This window comes from Acinonyx jubatus, chromosome F2 (genome assembly GCF_027475565.1).
Source record: "Acinonyx jubatus isolate Ajub_Pintada_27869175 chromosome F2, VMU_Ajub_asm_v1.0, whole genome shotgun sequence".
NCBI classification, from domain to species: Eukaryota; Metazoa; Chordata; class Mammalia; order Carnivora; family Felidae; genus Acinonyx; species Acinonyx jubatus.
The window spans coordinates 517,247-531,786 of record NC_069394.1 but is presented as its reverse complement, the minus strand read 5'-3'; the positions used below and the strand labels follow the sequence as shown (position 1 = coordinate 531,786).

The 14,540-nt window shown below is 59.9% G+C and overlaps 3 protein-coding genes across 11 annotated transcripts; 1 reads left to right on the top strand and 2 right to left on the bottom strand.

Moving 5' to 3' along the window:
• Window positions 1–759: 759 nt before the first annotated feature.
• On the bottom strand, window positions 760–6,429 carry TMEM249 (transmembrane protein 249; the record flags this gene model as incomplete). Its single annotated transcript, XM_027064410.2, has 7 exons — window positions 760–4,477; window positions 4,688–4,773; window positions 5,044–5,239; window positions 5,351–5,445; window positions 5,724–5,874; window positions 5,950–5,993; window positions 6,225–6,429. Coding segments are annotated over 7 exons (963 nt in total), but the record flags the coding sequence as incomplete, so codon positions are not given.
• Window positions 5,343–12,546, top strand: SLC52A2 (solute carrier family 52 member 2). Of its 7 annotated transcripts, none has more exons than XM_053208128.1 (5): window positions 5,343–5,425; window positions 10,575–10,765; window positions 10,876–11,758; window positions 11,854–11,977; window positions 12,060–12,546. In XM_053208128.1, exons 2-5 carry the CDS (start codon window positions 10,636–10,638, stop codon window positions 12,468–12,470), a joined length of 1,548 nt encoding a protein of 515 aa, XP_053064103.1. In that variant the 5' UTR covers window positions 5,343–5,425; window positions 10,575–10,635; the 3' UTR covers window positions 12,471–12,546. The 7 variants fall into 7 exon arrangements, with proteins under 7 accessions (XP_053064103.1, XP_053064104.1, XP_053064102.1 ...); XM_053208129.1 differs by having other exon boundaries at window positions 5,352–5,425; window positions 12,085–12,546; XM_053208127.1 differs by lacking the exon at window positions 5,343–5,425 and adding an exon at window positions 9,719–9,864.
• FBXL6 (F-box and leucine rich repeat protein 6) lies at window positions 6,588–9,692 on the bottom strand. Of its 3 annotated transcripts, XM_027063604.2 has the most exons (9): window positions 9,232–9,692; window positions 8,790–8,948; window positions 8,561–8,624; window positions 8,122–8,253; window positions 7,940–8,047; window positions 7,740–7,853; window positions 7,440–7,671; window positions 7,118–7,364; window positions 6,588–6,829 (listed from the first exon to the last, which is right to left on the bottom strand). In XM_027063604.2, the coding sequence occupies exons 1-9, from the start codon at window positions 9,636–9,638 to the stop codon at window positions 6,679–6,681; spliced, it is 1,614 nt and encodes a 537-aa protein (XP_026919405.1). In that variant the 5' UTR covers window positions 9,639–9,692; the 3' UTR covers window positions 6,588–6,678. The 3 variants fall into 3 exon arrangements, with proteins under 3 accessions (XP_026919405.1, XP_026919406.1, XP_026919407.1); XM_027063605.2 differs by lacking the exon at window positions 8,122–8,253; XM_027063606.2 differs by lacking the exons at window positions 7,940–8,047; window positions 8,122–8,253.
• Window positions 12,547–14,540: the final 1,994 nt, after the last annotated feature.

Below are 14,540 nucleotides of genomic sequence, written 5' to 3'. Positions count from 1 at the left end.
GTATGTTACTATTGATGGAGCTCCAGGCTTTATTTGGAGTTTGCTGTGTTTTGTTTAAAATTTTTTTAACATTTATTCATTTTTGAGAGACAGCGAGCAGGGGAGGGGCAGAGAGAGAGGGAGACCTAGAATCGGAAACAGGCTCCGGGTTCCGAGCTGTCGACACAGAGCCCGATGCGGGGCTTGAACTCACTAACTGCGAGATCAAGACCCGAACTGAAGTTGGCCGCTCAACCGCCTGAACCACCCAGGGGCCCCTCCCTCTTTTTTATATGCTAACATTTTACTGGTTGCAGCAACCAATTCAAGGCACCACATTGCATTTAGTCTCCTGTGGTCTGAGGATTTCTTGGTCTTTCCTTCCTTTTCATGACCTTGATTGACAGTACGGTCACTTCTGTAGAATGTCCTTCACCTGAGGTTTGTGTGATGTTCTCCTGTAGTTAGCCTGGAGCTTAGGGTTTGGGGAGGAGATCACAGAGGTGATGTGGTCTTCTCCTTGTGTCAGAACAGAGAGTACATGATGTCAACATGACTTATCACTGAAGATGTTAACCTTAATCGCTTGCTTAAGGCGGTGTCTGCCAGGTTTTTCTACTTTAAAGTTATTGTTTTTCCTCTTCCATACTCTGTTCTTTGGGTGCAAGTGACTAAACCCAGCCCACACCCAAGGCTTCCCCCATATTTTCATAGAAGTGTCTACTGAAGATAGTCTGCCGGTCTCATTGATGTACATGGGGTGGGGGGAGGGGAGATAACTTGTTTTTTTCTTTTTTTCTTTTTAGTTCACAGGTCTCTGCACTGAGCATCCACACAGCTGGGTTGAACCCACGGAAGGACACCTGGGAACCCTCATTTGCACCTGGACCTGACTTAGATGCAAGATCCCGGACTTGAGGACTGAACTGGGTGCCAAGGTGACATACTGGGGGGCCTTGGAGGGTGGTCTGTCATGGATTGCCTACAATCATGACCCCCATAAAGCTGGTTTTCATGTACTTGGTAGACCGCTTCCATACTGACTCTCTGGGCTTGGCCATTGGGATATTAGCACGAGTGATGCATGCAGAGATTTAATGGGATTGTGGGGCACTGGGGCTAGTCCTCTTGCAACTCTCTCTCTTGGAAACCAGGAGCAAAATAGTCTGCTGAATGATCAGGCACCACTTGGAAAGAGGCCCTGGAGGATGGGGGTCAACCTAGACATCTGGCCCCAGCCGAGCTGCAGCTGATGCAGCCACGAGCACCCCAGCTACACGCGGGGTAACCAGCCGGCTGGGCCCACCCAATCCGCAAAACAATGAGAAAGTATTTGCTGCTTTAAGCCCTTAAGTTTAGGGTGGTTGGTTATGTGGCAATAGAGAACTGAGGCCCTTGTTCTTTGCCCCTCAACTCCTGTCCTCACTTTTTGCCTGCCCAGCTCAGGTCCCATGGCCCAAAATGACAACCGCTCCCTTGACCCCACACTCCTATGATACTGTCCTTAGTAATCTCCAACCCTTGTTAGACCAAGCTATCTGCCTATTCCACCCCTGCATCCAAGCAGCAAAACTTTGCTGGAGAAAACACAAAACCATACTCATCCTTTACTTACTTTATTTTTCATGTTTATTTGAGAGAGAGAGGGAGGGTGCAAACAGGGGAGGGGCAGAGAGAGACGGAGACACAGAATCCGAAACAGGCTCCAGGCTCAGAGCCGTCAGCACAGAGCCCGACGCGGGGCTTGAACCCACAAACTGCGAGATCGTGACCTGAGCTGAAGTCAGGCACTTAACCAACCGAGCCCCCCAGGTGCCCCAAGTTTTTCTCTTTTGCATAGAGTTCTACATAAGCCATCCAGCGTTGGCAGGACAGTTGCACAGTCTTCAAGTTCCACAATTCTATCTTGTTGCATCGCTATCCTCAACACATGCGTTCTACCTCATGGTCTAAGTTGGTTGCTTGAGCTCCAGTCATTGTGGGTGCATTCCAGGCCATAAGAAAAAAGGAAATGGCAAAGATACCAAACCCCTCCCTTTAAGGACACAGTGGGAAATTATACATACTGATTCTTATATTGCATCGGCCAGGAATTAGTCTCAAGACCACATATATCTATCTGCAATGGAGAGTAGGAAATGCAGTCTTTATTCTGTGGGACCGTATGCCTAGTGTAGGATGGGCAAGGAGAGCCTGCTTACAATTGCCATGTTTTCCCAATCCTCTCATCTTCTGCCCAGCCAAGAAATTTGTTCCTGCATGATACCTTTACACTTCCTGTCCCCTTCCCCAGAGCTCCACACGACCACCGCCTCCTTGTATCAGCTCAAGTGCTGCATCCTTGGAAAGGTCTTCCCTGACATCACCCCCCCCCCCCCGGCTAGAGGACACCACCCCACCTCCAGCCGCTTCAGCAGTATAGAAGTTAGCTCCTCAATATATGTGCCTCTTATGATTGTCAGCTCCAGGAGGGAGGGAACTTTGCCTTCCTAGATGAAACTGAGTCCGCAACCTGAAGGCTGAGAGATCTGAGCAGCCTCCCAGAGCCCAAGGGACTGGCATGCCCTTCTAACCCATCCAAAACTGACAGGCAGCCTGGGCACCCCAGGTCTGGCTCAGTCACATGGCACTCACCCAGTCAGCCTAGCCCCATGGCCTACACTTGTCACCTTCCCGCATAACATTGTCCCCCAACCTGTCCCAACCCCATCACTGCTGAGCTCTGTCCACCCTCTCCAGTCTGTCCCCCTGGTAAAAGCAGGACACTCTGTCTGTCTGTAGGCAGACAACTTAGACCCTCTTCAGAGGGGCAAGAGGACCCTGCATTTGCGCCATGAATAATAATTGCTCCCTGGGGCTGCCTAAAGCAATTCCAGCAGTCCCTGGACCCTGCTGGGGACAGGCAGGGATGCTGGTGCCCCACTGGGCTTGGCCAGCTTGAGGATCAGGAGTTGGTCAGTGAGTGGCTCTGAGCCATGGTTCCAGGGAGGGCCAGCTTCATAGCATGTGTGACCTGGGCAGTCACACAGGGCCCCAATCCCAGCCCATACTGGGTTTTGTTGTTGTCGTTTTGTTTGTTTTAATTAAGCAAACTCTACCCCCAATGTGGGGCTTGAACTCACAACCCAGAGAACCTGAGTCACATGCTCTACTGACTAGCCAGCCAGGCTCCCCCATACTGGGTTTGATACTCTAGCGTCTCCTTCTGGAAATTCTTAATAATTATTTTTAAAACATTTATTTTGAGAGAGAGAGAGAGAGAGAGAGAGAGAGAGAGAGAGAGAGAGAGAGAGAAAAGAGGCAGACAGACGGAGAGAGAAAATCCCAAGCAGGCTCAGCGCTGCCAGCACAGAGCCCAACGCAGGGCTCAATCCCATGAACTGTGAGATCATGATCTGAGCTGAAAATCAAGAGTCGAATGCTTAACCAACTGAGCCACCAGGTGCCCCAGTAACTTTTTAACAAGGGGCTCCGCATTTTCAGTTTACATGGGGTCTGAAGGTTCTGGTTCCAGTGACACTCACTGACACGATGCCCAAAGACTCGGGTCACCAGCATGGCGCTGAGGGGACATGCTGACCAAGAGAGCCACGCGGACAGCACCAGCTGCCACTTCTGCTGGGTCCCCGATGGCCTACTGCCCTCTCTGCGCCCGCAGCAGCTCCCAGTGCCCAGGACGTGGGAACACCCACTGGATCAGGGCATATGGGACTGGTATTCCAGCAGGTGTGGGGGGCAAGCTCCAGGGACACACGGGCCTGCCCCGCACGGCAGGCTTGAGCTCTGGTCTAGGGCTCCACAGCTTACTCCCTAGGAGCACTGAAGCAGCAACTCTGGGGGCTGTCTGCCAAGCTGTACCCTGGGCACAAGGCTGGACCTGTAGCTGTGCTCCATCCCACTGCTGACGGGACCAGGCACCGAGTCAGGCTGACCAGTCAAATTCTGACCCCTGCACGCTGCTCACTGTTCTGCACTCCCGAGCCCGGACAGGACCAGGTGAGTGTTGCTGCTCAAGGGAGGCCGTGGGTCCCACACCTGTCCAGTGAGGACTCCAAATTCCTGGCGGCGCTGCTGTTCATTACTCACCCTGCTCCTCCGGTTACCCTCAACCAGCTCAAAACTCCGAGGTTTGCTCCCTGAGGCCCCCGAGCTGTGCCTCCCGCCCCCCCCCCCCAGAGGAAACACTTGCCTGGAAGCAAGAGGTGGCTTTATTGAGGGGAAGACTAAGGTCCAGTGAAGGTGGGAAATCACAGGGAAAGGGAGACTGTACGCCTGAGGGGCAGGGGCAGCGCTGGGGCACCTGCCTTCAGAATCACACGTCCAGGTCAGACTGCAAGGTCTGTTGGCCATAAGTGCCGGTCTTGCGCTGCACGATGCCGGGGCTGAAGGTGGCCCCCAGCGGCCAGTGACGGACCACGTGCCTGTACGACTTGGTCAGGCAGTCAAAGTAATTGATGTTGAGTTTCCGGGCAATGTGACGGCCCAAGTATTCCATTTGCTGTGGGAATGGGTGGCGGTGAGCTCTCACCTGGACCGAGAGGACCTGTCACCTCTCCACCAGCTGCCAGCACTAAAGTCTGGGCCAAGGACCACGTGGTATTCACACTCTGCCTGGGAAATGGCCCCATCTGAAGACCTTAAGCAGTGGCAGGCCTCCTGTGGAACCGAGGAGGGAAGGGGCCCCAGGGCGGATTGGGGCAAGACCCACCTCATAGCGCTCCGACAGCTGCACCAGCACCAGCGGCTCCAGCTTGTGGCCGCATAGAACCAACTGGAAGAAGCACCTTCCATAAGCTGGAGAGGGGCAAGCGGCTCAGCCAGAGGCTCTAGGGGATAGCAGCTCCGGTGGGGAGAGAGCTGGGGGGGGGGGGGGATGAGGGAGGGGAGAAGGGGCGTGTGTGTGTGTGTGTGTGTGTGTGTGTGTGTGTGGCTCTGAGGACCGTGGCGGGGGCGGGGGGACAGTGGGCCGTCTAGCCAGCCCCGCCAGCCCCGCCACACTCCCGGAGCTGTTTCCCTTGCACACCCTTCCCCCCGCCCACCGTCCGTGGCAGCGCCGGGCTTCACCGTCGGAGCTGAGCGCCAGGCGCACGTAGACTAGGTGCATGGGGCCCTGGCACACGGTGCGGCCCTGGACGGAGAAGTGGTACGTGCCACGCGTGTGGTTCAGCACCAGGCGGCGCCGCGGCAAAGACGAAATCATGAGCCACAGGCCGACGACCACGCCGCACGCGGGGAAGCCCCAAGTCTCCTGCTTCTGCACCTGCGGCAGCCACAGGGACCTGAGCAGCCCGGGGTTTCGGGGGCGGGGCACCGAGAGGTGAGTCCAGCCCCCCGGGAGGAAGGCCGTGGGGGCGGGCCCAGGAGTTCAGACCTGGCTCACGAAGCCGAAGCTGACGAGGAGGAGGCAGACGACGAAGAGCAGTGTCCCCTTCCACAGCGTGTCCAGGTAGTACTCAAGCACGAAGACTGGGGGCGGCGCGGTGGCGGTGCGTGAAGACAGCCGGTCCCCGCTGGCAGCCGGCGGGGGTGGCGCCGGAGCTCCGCCCGGAGCAGCCGGCCCCGAGCAAGCTGCATCGCCGCCAGCCCAGGGCTCGGCCCCGCCCCCGCCCCTTCCGACTCCAGGCCCCGCCCCCATGCCCGCCCCCTCCGCCGCCAACCCCGCCCGGGATTTTACGCCACCAGGTTCAGACGTTAGGCCCCCGGCTCCCGCACCCGCCCTGCTCGGGTTCCGGGTCCGCGCGCACCATTGGGCTGCTGTTGGATGAACGGGTAGAAGCTGTTGTTCTTAAGGCGCTTGGCCAGGTGGCGCTCGGTGCAGAACAGTCCTAGGGCCCAGAGCTGGAAGCGCTTGCCGCCGGAGGTGGTGGGCAGGCCGCCAACCCGGCCCTTGGGGGTCTGGGGTAGGCACAGAGGGTCAGCTGGGCTGCTAGGAGGTTGGCACCGCCCAGAGGCTCACAGTCGCACTTCTACCTGGGAGAAGAAAGGCTCCAGGGCTGCGGTCCAGGAAGGAGCGGCTTTCAGACAAAGACAAGAGGAGAGAGACACCAGGTGGTGGTGTAGGCTGGTGTAGGCTGGGCGAAGCCCGGGTTCTAGAAGTTCTGCACAGCGCGTTCTAGAAGGGGCTGTTCTGTTGACTGTCCCTTCTGCCGGGAGTCCTCGAGCCCGACCCTGAAGTGAGCGTGCTCTTCCCCGCCAGTCCCCACACCACCAGCGGCCCCCTGAGCAGCCCGGTTCACAATCCTCACCTGAAGGGAAGGTGGCTGGATGTCCCAGGCCTAAGCTGCAGAGATATCTGCAGGCAGGCGCCCCACACTGAACCCCATGGCTGAGTAGGGCCTCCCCCTTTCCACTGCCACTTCTGCCCAGGCAGAGCTTCAAGCACAACCACAGGCACAAACATATCTCAGTGTCCCTGAGAACGGGATACACACACCCAGTCCAAGACTCAAGCCCAGCAGTGAGTCAGCAAGGCACGAGCACACGCAGCCTCAGGAGCCCTGGCAGACCACCCCTCCCCCATGGCACAAGCTCTCCCCCAGCCCTAGCCCTGAATGGTTCCTCAGGCACAGTACCTGTCCTCTCAACCACACCCCAAGGACCACACAGAGTTCCTAAAAATGTTTTATTGTAACAAAACGTTCAAACATCGCAACTGGAAAAGGGTGGAGGGCACCCCGAGGGTCTGAGGTCTGGAACTGCCTAGCTGGAAGAAGGGGGGCTGGTGAGCAGCTGTTCCAGGCACCACTGGACTTCCTCCTGGCCTCGGTAGGCCCGCTTCAGGCCCCGGGGAAGGCAGCGGCAGGACTCCAGGTTGAGGTACAGCAGGCCTGGGCAGCTGCTGATCACAGAGCTATGGGGCAGGGCAGGCCATGGGGAGTTGAGCCACTGTCTCCAAAAGACCCAGGCCCTGGCAGGGCTAGGCCCGGGTAAGGAGCCCTCTCTGCCCATGCCACAACTGGCTTTGCCACCCCCAGCCACTGAGGCCCAAGCCCAGTACCCCCTTGGCGTCCCTAAGGTCAATCCTGAGCAGGGGCTTGGTCCGTATGTGCTCCCCTTTTGGATCCCTGAAGCTTGCAAACCAGGCTTGTCAGGGAGGCAAGCTGTACTGATTGCAAGGACCGAGGGAGGGGAGGCTGACCTGACTGTGCTCGGTGTGACCCGGGTCCCCCTGAGGTTGAGCGAGCACAAGGCTGGGTGTGAGGCCCCAGGCGTGACTGAGAAGGCGGCCAAGGCCTGCTCCAGGTCCTTCTCGCTGAAGCCCTGGCCACTCAAGTCCAGTTCCCGCAGAGCGTGGCACCATTTCTGGGTCAACAGATGGCTGCCCTCTTTGGCTAGAGTCAGCCGGTCTGACGTGCCATAAAGACCCAGGTGAAGCTGCTCCAGGTCTGGAGGTGAAGAGCAGGCATGAGCTGTGGGGTGGGCAAGGGTACCCACACCCCTCCTGCCCAGAGAAAGCTGACCTTGACATGGCAGATCATGCAGGCCACCAGGTGTGATGCGGGCACAGCCGCGAAGATCCAGCAGGCGCAGGTTAGGGGAATCGTGGAGCAGGCGGCCCAGGGCTTCGTTGCTTACAAAGTTGCAGCTGGAGCCGGCGAGGCAGAGCTCCTCAAGACTGGGGAAGCCTGGGCCAGGAGTCACCACTCGCCCGGAAGGCTTGGGCAGCCACATCAAGTTCAGTAGCCGCAGCACCTGGAGCAAGGCCTAGGCTGCAGGTGGGGAGGGAGAGTGGCAGGTGGGAGAAGAGGGGTGTCAGGTACCTGCAGCTGGGGGCAGCCTTTCTGCAGGGCCTCGACAGGCAGCTGGAGAGGAGTGCTGTTGCGGTTGATGCCAGTGCTCACCTCCAGGACCCGGAGCTGGGGGCAGCAGCCGCCCTACAGAGGTGGAAGAGAACACAGGGTCAGTGGCCTGGCTGGCCTGGCGCAGCGTCTGGTTCTGCTCCTACCTGTCACCAACCTACCAGCAGTGCACCCAAGATGGCTGTCGTCTGGGAGCTGTAAGTCAGCCACAGCTTGCACATTCGGGGCCCTGCCTCCTCCAAGAAGCTCACCACGGCTGTAGACTCCACCTGGGAACCCAGCACATGGGTACCTGTCACCTCAGCCCAGGCTTCTTCAGGGCCCCTGGGGACATAGGGCTCACCATGGAGTGCTGTATATCCAGGCTGTGGAGCTGGGGGCAGGCTTTGGCTAGCATGACCAACGTATCAGGGGTCACACCGTGGCAATCAGAAAGCTTGAGGAAGGTGAGCCGAGGACAGGACTCGCTAACCAGCTGGGGAAGACAGAGCACCGGCAGAGATTGGGGGAAGGCAAGCTATGGTCCACAAAGGAAAGAAACCAGTGGCTGACATCAAACCCTCTTTGGTGACTCAACTATGATCTCCTTCCTGCCCATGCCAGGCCAATACGGGTGCTCCCACTTCTAACACCTCTCTACTGAAACAAACAACAGGAAATGAGAACCGGGCAGGCCTCCCCACGGGGCAACATTGGGCTCCATGTGCCTGCCCCACTCCCTGGAAGTACTGGGCAACCCCAAAGTGTCATGACTGGTGCGTAGGGCAGTCCAGAGCTCTCACCTTCAACACAGGGTGTACCTGGGACTTCCAGTGGATGAGGGTCAGCCTCTGGAGCTGTGAAAACCTGGGCCGACAGCAGAGGCAGAGCTGCGTAGTATTCCCACGGTGCCCCTCTGTTGGCGTCCTCCCCACCCATCACTTTGGTATATGGAAACACGAAGGGGCTTGGGGCTTTGTACAAGCCACAGAGATGAAATGAGGGCATAAAAGAAAAGAGGGAACGTCTCACCGATTGGGCATAAGCCATTCCAGAGAAGCGAGAAGCTTCTTCTCCGCCTTGGCTCCGCTCTTGGCGAGGCGGCCAGCCAACGGGGGCGACAGGGTCACGGTGTGCCAGAGCGCAGGCTGGGAGGCAGCTTCGTGCCAGCGGCGGCACACGCGTGCAGCCCTGGGAGAAAATCTCTGCTGAGGGGCTGGGCCTTTCCGGAGCCGCCGCTGTGGGGTTTTCTAAGAGGAGTAACCTGTCCCATTTTATTCTCACAACGCTGCAGACACCTCAGCACAAAGACAGGCCCTCGGGGCTCTAACCGGACCTCGTGAGAGACTGTGCTCTCTCGTCTGCGTGTGTGAACGCTCAGATGGCTTCGCCCTCGGCCCCCGCCTCAGCCACCCGCTCGGTGGCCAAGAGGTCAGCCTGAGCCATGCTGCTGTGCTCGATGGGCCTGGGGTACCTGCCGAGGAAGGGCATGGGCCCATCGGACGCCACCAGCAGCCCGAAAATCTGCAGCAAGATTTCCAGGGGGATGCGGTCGCCCCAGCCTGGGTCGGGCCCCTGCTGCGGCTCCGAAACCGGAGCAGGTCTGGGCCTAGCCTTGACCGCTGCGGCGCGGGACGCTGGGGGCACTGGCCGCTGAGTGCGGCGGGCTGCACGCCTCTGCACGCGAGTGCGGGCTGGCCCAGGGCCGGGCAGCACCAGGAGCATGCTGTCCGACTGCAGCAGATGGTAACCGGAGCCGCTCGGCGCCAGCCGGTCCCACCACCAGTCCTCGGCCGAGCGAGCCCGCACCCCGACCGGCCGTGCGCTCCGTACGCTGCGCGGGGGCCGCCGCCGAGCTCGCCGCGCCACCCCGGGAGCCATAGCTACCGGTCAAACTCCCGGACCGCCCCAGGGGAGCGGATGGGGCGGGGCCTGTGGCGGAACAGGCGAGGCCGCCGGGCGGAGGCGCAGCGTGCCCGCCTAAAGGCGGGGCCTGAGCCCCGGACCAATCCCCTCCGCGTCGGCTCAGCACTGACTTCCGGGGCGGGGCTTCCGGCGACAGGCCATGCCGGGGGCTGGCCCCCGCGGCTTCCTTATCCCTCGCCTGGTGGGTTGGAGTTTCCGCTCCGTCCGGGCAGCGTTTCCCAGTCCCACCGGCTCTGGGTCGAGGCTGCGATCCTGGGCCGGAGGCAGCGCCCTCGTAGCGTGGCGAGACGACTGGCTGTCGGGTCGGGGAGCGCGCAGGTGCTGGATCAGGAGGCGCACGCACCCCTGCGCACCGGCCGGCTCCTCGCTGCCCACCTGATTCAGAGAGGGGCGGCGCCGGGCCCGCCCCTCCCCGCCGCGCGGGTCTTGACTCCTGCGGTACTGGGTCTCGTTGAAGCCTCGGTCTCCCATTTGGGCGCAGAAGCCGCGGAGGTGTGCGCGGCGCCTGATGGGTGTCTCTGTCCCGGAGTCGTGTCCGTTTTGGAGTGAGGGTGGTGGTGGTCTGGGCTACTCAGACCCGCAGATCGGGTCTTTCTTTCCCCATCTTCCTCTGGGGCCGTTGGCGCTTTGGGCAGGCTTTCTGCTTCTCTGCTCGCACACCTAGCCGTGCTATTTGGTATGTTTGGCCCGTCTCATCCTCAGCCCCCACCCCCGGGCACCTTCCCGTTTTCCTGGTCTAGGCGGTCTGGTCCTCTTCAGAGTCCAGTTCTGCGTTTCTGGTCTGTGATCCCGAATACGGGTCTACTAACTTTCAAGGTAGAAGAAGTCATGAGGTCCCAGAAGAACTGAAGCGTTGTGTTTGTTTGTTTTTTGTTTTTTGTTTGGACCTAGGTGGGGAAAGAGGAGCAGGCTGTGACCCTGTCCTGTTCAGAAGGACCCAGCCTCGGGCTGAATGGCAGCACCCCCGCTGGGCCGTCTGGTATTGACCCACCTGCTGGTGGCCCTCTTTGGCATGGGTTCTTGGGCTGCCATCAACGGGATCTGGGTGGAGCTGCCTGTGGTGGTAAAAGACCTTCCTGAGGGTGAGTGGGAGTGTGCAGGGAAGTGGGGGGACATGTGCCAGGTGAGGTGGATGGCAGCTGCTCTTTGTCCCTGAGCATCTAGCCCCTGACGTGATCTCCCTTCCCTGCAGGTTGGAGCCTCCCATCCTATCTCTCTGTGCTTGTAGCGCTGGGGAACCTGGGTCTGCTGGTGGTGACCCTGTGGAGACGGCTGGCCCCTGGCAAGAGCGAGCAGGCCCCCATCCAGGTGGTGCAGGCACTGAGCGTGGTGGGCACAGCCCTGCTGGCCCCACTGTGGCACCACGTGGCCCCAGTGGCAGGGCAGCTCCACTCTGTGGCCTTCCTAACACTGGCCTTGGTGCTGGCACTGGCCTGCTGTGCCTCTAACGTCACTTTCTTGCCCTTCCTGAGCCACCTCCCACCTCCCTTCTTGCGCTCCTTCTTCCTGGGTCAGGGCCTCAGTGCCCTGCTGCCCTGTGTGCTGGCCTTAGTGCAGGGTGTAGGCCACCTTGAATGTCTGCCAGCTCCCAACAGTGGCACCCTCTGGCTCCCCCACGACTTCCCGGAGCGTTTTCCTGCCAGCACCTTTTTCTGGATGCTGACCGCCCTTCTGGTCACTTCAGCTGCCGCCTTCCAGGGTCTTCTGCTGCTGTTGCCGTCGCCACCGTCTGTACCCACAGCAGGTCCAGAGTCTGACCTGCAGGTGAGAGCCCCCAGAGTGGAGGAGGAGGAGGAAGAGGAGGAGGAAGAGGCCTTGCCACTGCAGGAGTCACCGAGCCAAGCAACAGGCGCCACTGCTAGCCCAGACCCTGAGGCCCACAGGCTGCTCCCTGTGCACAGAGCCTGCCTGCTGGGCCTGCTGGCCGTCACCAACGCACTGACCAATGGCGTGCTGCCTGCCGTGCAGAGTTTTTCCTGCTTGCCCTATGGGCGCCTGGCCTACCACTTGGCGGTGGTGCTGGGCAGTGCTGCCAACCCCCTCGCCTGCTTCCTGGCCATGGGCGTCCTGTGCAGGTACACGTGGATGCCCAGGCCGCTTAGGGTGGAGTTGAAGGATAGGGGCTGGGTCGTGGTGCAGCCAGCCCTGAGTTTCTGCTCCACCCCTGCAGGTCTCTGGCAGGGCTGGGAGGTCTCTCCATGCTGGGCATGCTCTTTGGGGCCTATCTGATGGCGCTGGCAATCCTGAGTCCTTGCCCACCCCTGGTGGGCACCTCTGCAGGAGTGGTCCTCGTGGTAAGTACGCTGGGACACTGAAGCAGAGAGGGTGGCAGTGGGGCGGGGGTTTGCCTCAGAGCAGCGAGCATCTCATGCTCAGCCTGCTGCCGTGTCCACCCTCCCAGGTGCTGTCTTGGGTGCTGTGTTTGGGCGTGTTCTCATACGTGAAGGTGGCCGCCAGCTCCCTGCTGCATGGTGGCGGCCGGCCGGCATTGCTGGCAGCTGGTGTGGCCATCCAGGTGGGCTCCCTGCTCGGTGCTGTCGCCATGTTCCCTCCCACCAGCATCTATCACGTGTTCCGCAGCGGGAAGGACTGTGTGGACCAGTGTGGTCCCTAAGCCTGAGCAGATGGGGACCTGACTTCGGGCTGGGATGCCACAATGCCCAAGCGCCCATGACCCAAGGAGGCCCTCTTCACACACGGGCACGCTCACGGACACCTGTACACTCCACAGCAGACACTGGCCAGGGTGGGGACCACAGAACAGGCCCAGAGCCAGGGCCCAGCTAGAGCTTCGGACTTGGCCCAGGCCTGGAGCCTGTGTGGGATTTGCACAATAAATCGTTTCGTGGGTCAGAGTAGTGAACTTGTGTAGCACCTTTCTCTGTGCAGACAGACCTCCACGGAGCTGGGGTGACTTGGACTGTCCATCAGGGCCGCGTCACCCCTGGCTGGTTGCTCTCCTAGATCCTGGGGTTGCGCCCTCTGAGCCCCAGACTCTTGCCCCCCTCCCTCCATTGCTCTTTGGAATTTCCTCAGAGAACAGGCTGTGGTGGTCAGAGGCAGTGTGGCACCCACCCAACGTCAGTTCATCCAGGATCTGCAGCTGCGTGGCGAGGCCTCTTCCCAGCAGGGCCACTGTTCAGCAAGCATGTCTGGGCTGTGTGCTGTGCTGGGCCAGCTGGGTGCGAGGGTCGGGCAGAATGGGCTGTCTTTTTGTGACCTAGCAATCGTAGTGTCTGTTCCTTTGCGGGAGCATCCTGCCAGGGGCTTCTCGCCAGGTGCAGGCACAGAGGGGCTCAGTGAGTGGGGCTCAGAAGAGACTGGGGTGTGAGGCTTCAGCCAATCTTGGGATCCTTCTGGTCAGAAGCATCGCTCCTTTTCCTGAGCCGCAAGCCTTTAGTTTCTAGCTCCTTGTGTGATCAAACCTGTAAACATTCCAAACTCTTTATTCAGACAGACAGGCAGCAGCTACCTTTTTTCTGGGCTTCTGGTAAATGGCCCCTGCCCCTGAGCAGCCTACATCTGCCGCAGTGCTGGGACAATGGTCTGGGTCTGTGCTTGCCTCACGTCCACAGGGAGCAGAGCCGTAGCCCTTACCGCAGCCTGTGGCGGGCTGTGTCGATCTCCTGCACAGAGGGCTGCAGGGAAGCCAGGCAAGAGGGCTGCAAGGGTTCAGGAGAGGAAGCTGCAGTGAACAAGGGCCGGGGCTTCTGGCCCCTCCTCTTGGCTTCCTAGGCCATCAGGAAGCAGAGACCCATGGGGGACACAGGCTCCACAGGGGAGGCAGGACGCCTGAGCTGTGATCCGGCGTGACTGGTGTGGAATTGAGATCCCATTCTCCCAGACAAGGGGTCTCATTTCTGCAGCAGGGAGCCCATAGCTGCAAGGACCTCACCTGATGACTGTGGGGGCTGGGAATAGCGGCTCCTGCTCCTGCTGACCCAGCCCCTTCCCACGATTGTTCTGGTTTCCGCATGCCCCTTCTAAACTTCAGAAGCTGCCTGTCCTTGACTTGGCCTGCATGTGGGCTTTTGAAGGCTCCTTATTCTCCCTCCCTTAATAGGACCAGCTGAGCAGGAAGGAGGGAAGGACCCCCAGGCCCTAACCACTGGAACCTCTGGTCTGGGGTCACATCAAGTATTGGGTGGAGTCAGGCTCCCAAGTAGCTCAGACACAGCTCAATGCTGAGGACGGGAGGCCACCTGCCAGGCCTTAGCCTCCTGGGATGCTGATGGCCTAGAAAAAAGGCAGGGGCAGGGGGGTTCATGTGGCTGTTTGCCTTTGGGAGTGGAGGCTGGCAGGTGGGGTGCGAGCTGCATAAGTGCCTTTGGTGGTTGTCAGTGGAGAGATTCTGAGGGAGGAGGATGAGGGCATGGGGGGTGGGGGTGGCAGGGGCGGGTAGCCACGCGCCTCGGCACAGCCTGTGCCCTCAGACCCATTAGCACTCTCCCCGGCCCACCTTGGGACTGAAGCTTGTGGCGCTGCCTCCCAGTTCCGTCCTGCCCTCTCTTCCATCAGGAGATGATCAAAGGTATTTGCAAGAGCCTCCCGTCTGCCCACGTGTGCCTTTGTACTAGCTGTACCAGGCCAGAGGGCGACAAAGGAGGAAGGCTGTGTGGGACATGCACGGTCTCCTGGAGAGAGGGGCAGGTGGCCCTGAGCCTGAGGCCAGGGCTGGAGGTAGACAATTTGAGGAAGCCACTGCCCTTAGAAGCCTCAAGGGCCTTCCTGTTAGCGCCTCGTGGGAAGTAACTAGGGGAGGGAGATGCCGAAGAGCCAAGTGCTCGAGAGCTGCCACGGCACACTCTCCCTACTTGAAGCTGGTCGCCAGGGTGCCCACACCTCCAGCTGGACAGC

Excerpts from the sequence above, each read along its gene's own strand:
- FBXL6 (XM_027063604.2), bottom strand. The coding sequence starts at position 9,638 with ATGGCTCCCGGGGTGGCGCGGCGAGCTCGGCGGCGGCCCCCGCGCAGC. Across the intron at positions 8,625-8,789 it reads GAATGGCTTATGCCCAATCG|GTTTTCACAGCTCCAGAGGC; the intron begins GTGAGACGTTCC and ends CTGTCGGCCCAG. Across the intron at positions 7,672-7,739 it reads AAGGCTGCCCCCAGCTGCAG|GTGCTGCGGCTACTGAACTT; the intron begins GTACCTGACACC and ends GCCTTGCTCCAG.
- SLC52A2 (XM_053208128.1), top strand. The coding sequence starts at position 10,636 with ATGGCAGCACCCCCGCTGGGCCGTCTGGTATTGACCCACCTGCTGGTG. Across the intron at positions 10,766-10,875 it reads GGTAAAAGACCTTCCTGAGG|GTTGGAGCCTCCCATCCTAT; the intron begins GTGAGTGGGAGT and ends CCTTCCCTGCAG. Across the intron at positions 11,978-12,059 it reads CTGCAGGAGTGGTCCTCGTG|CCTGCTGCCGTGTCCACCCT; the intron begins GTAAGTACGCTG and ends TCTCATGCTCAG.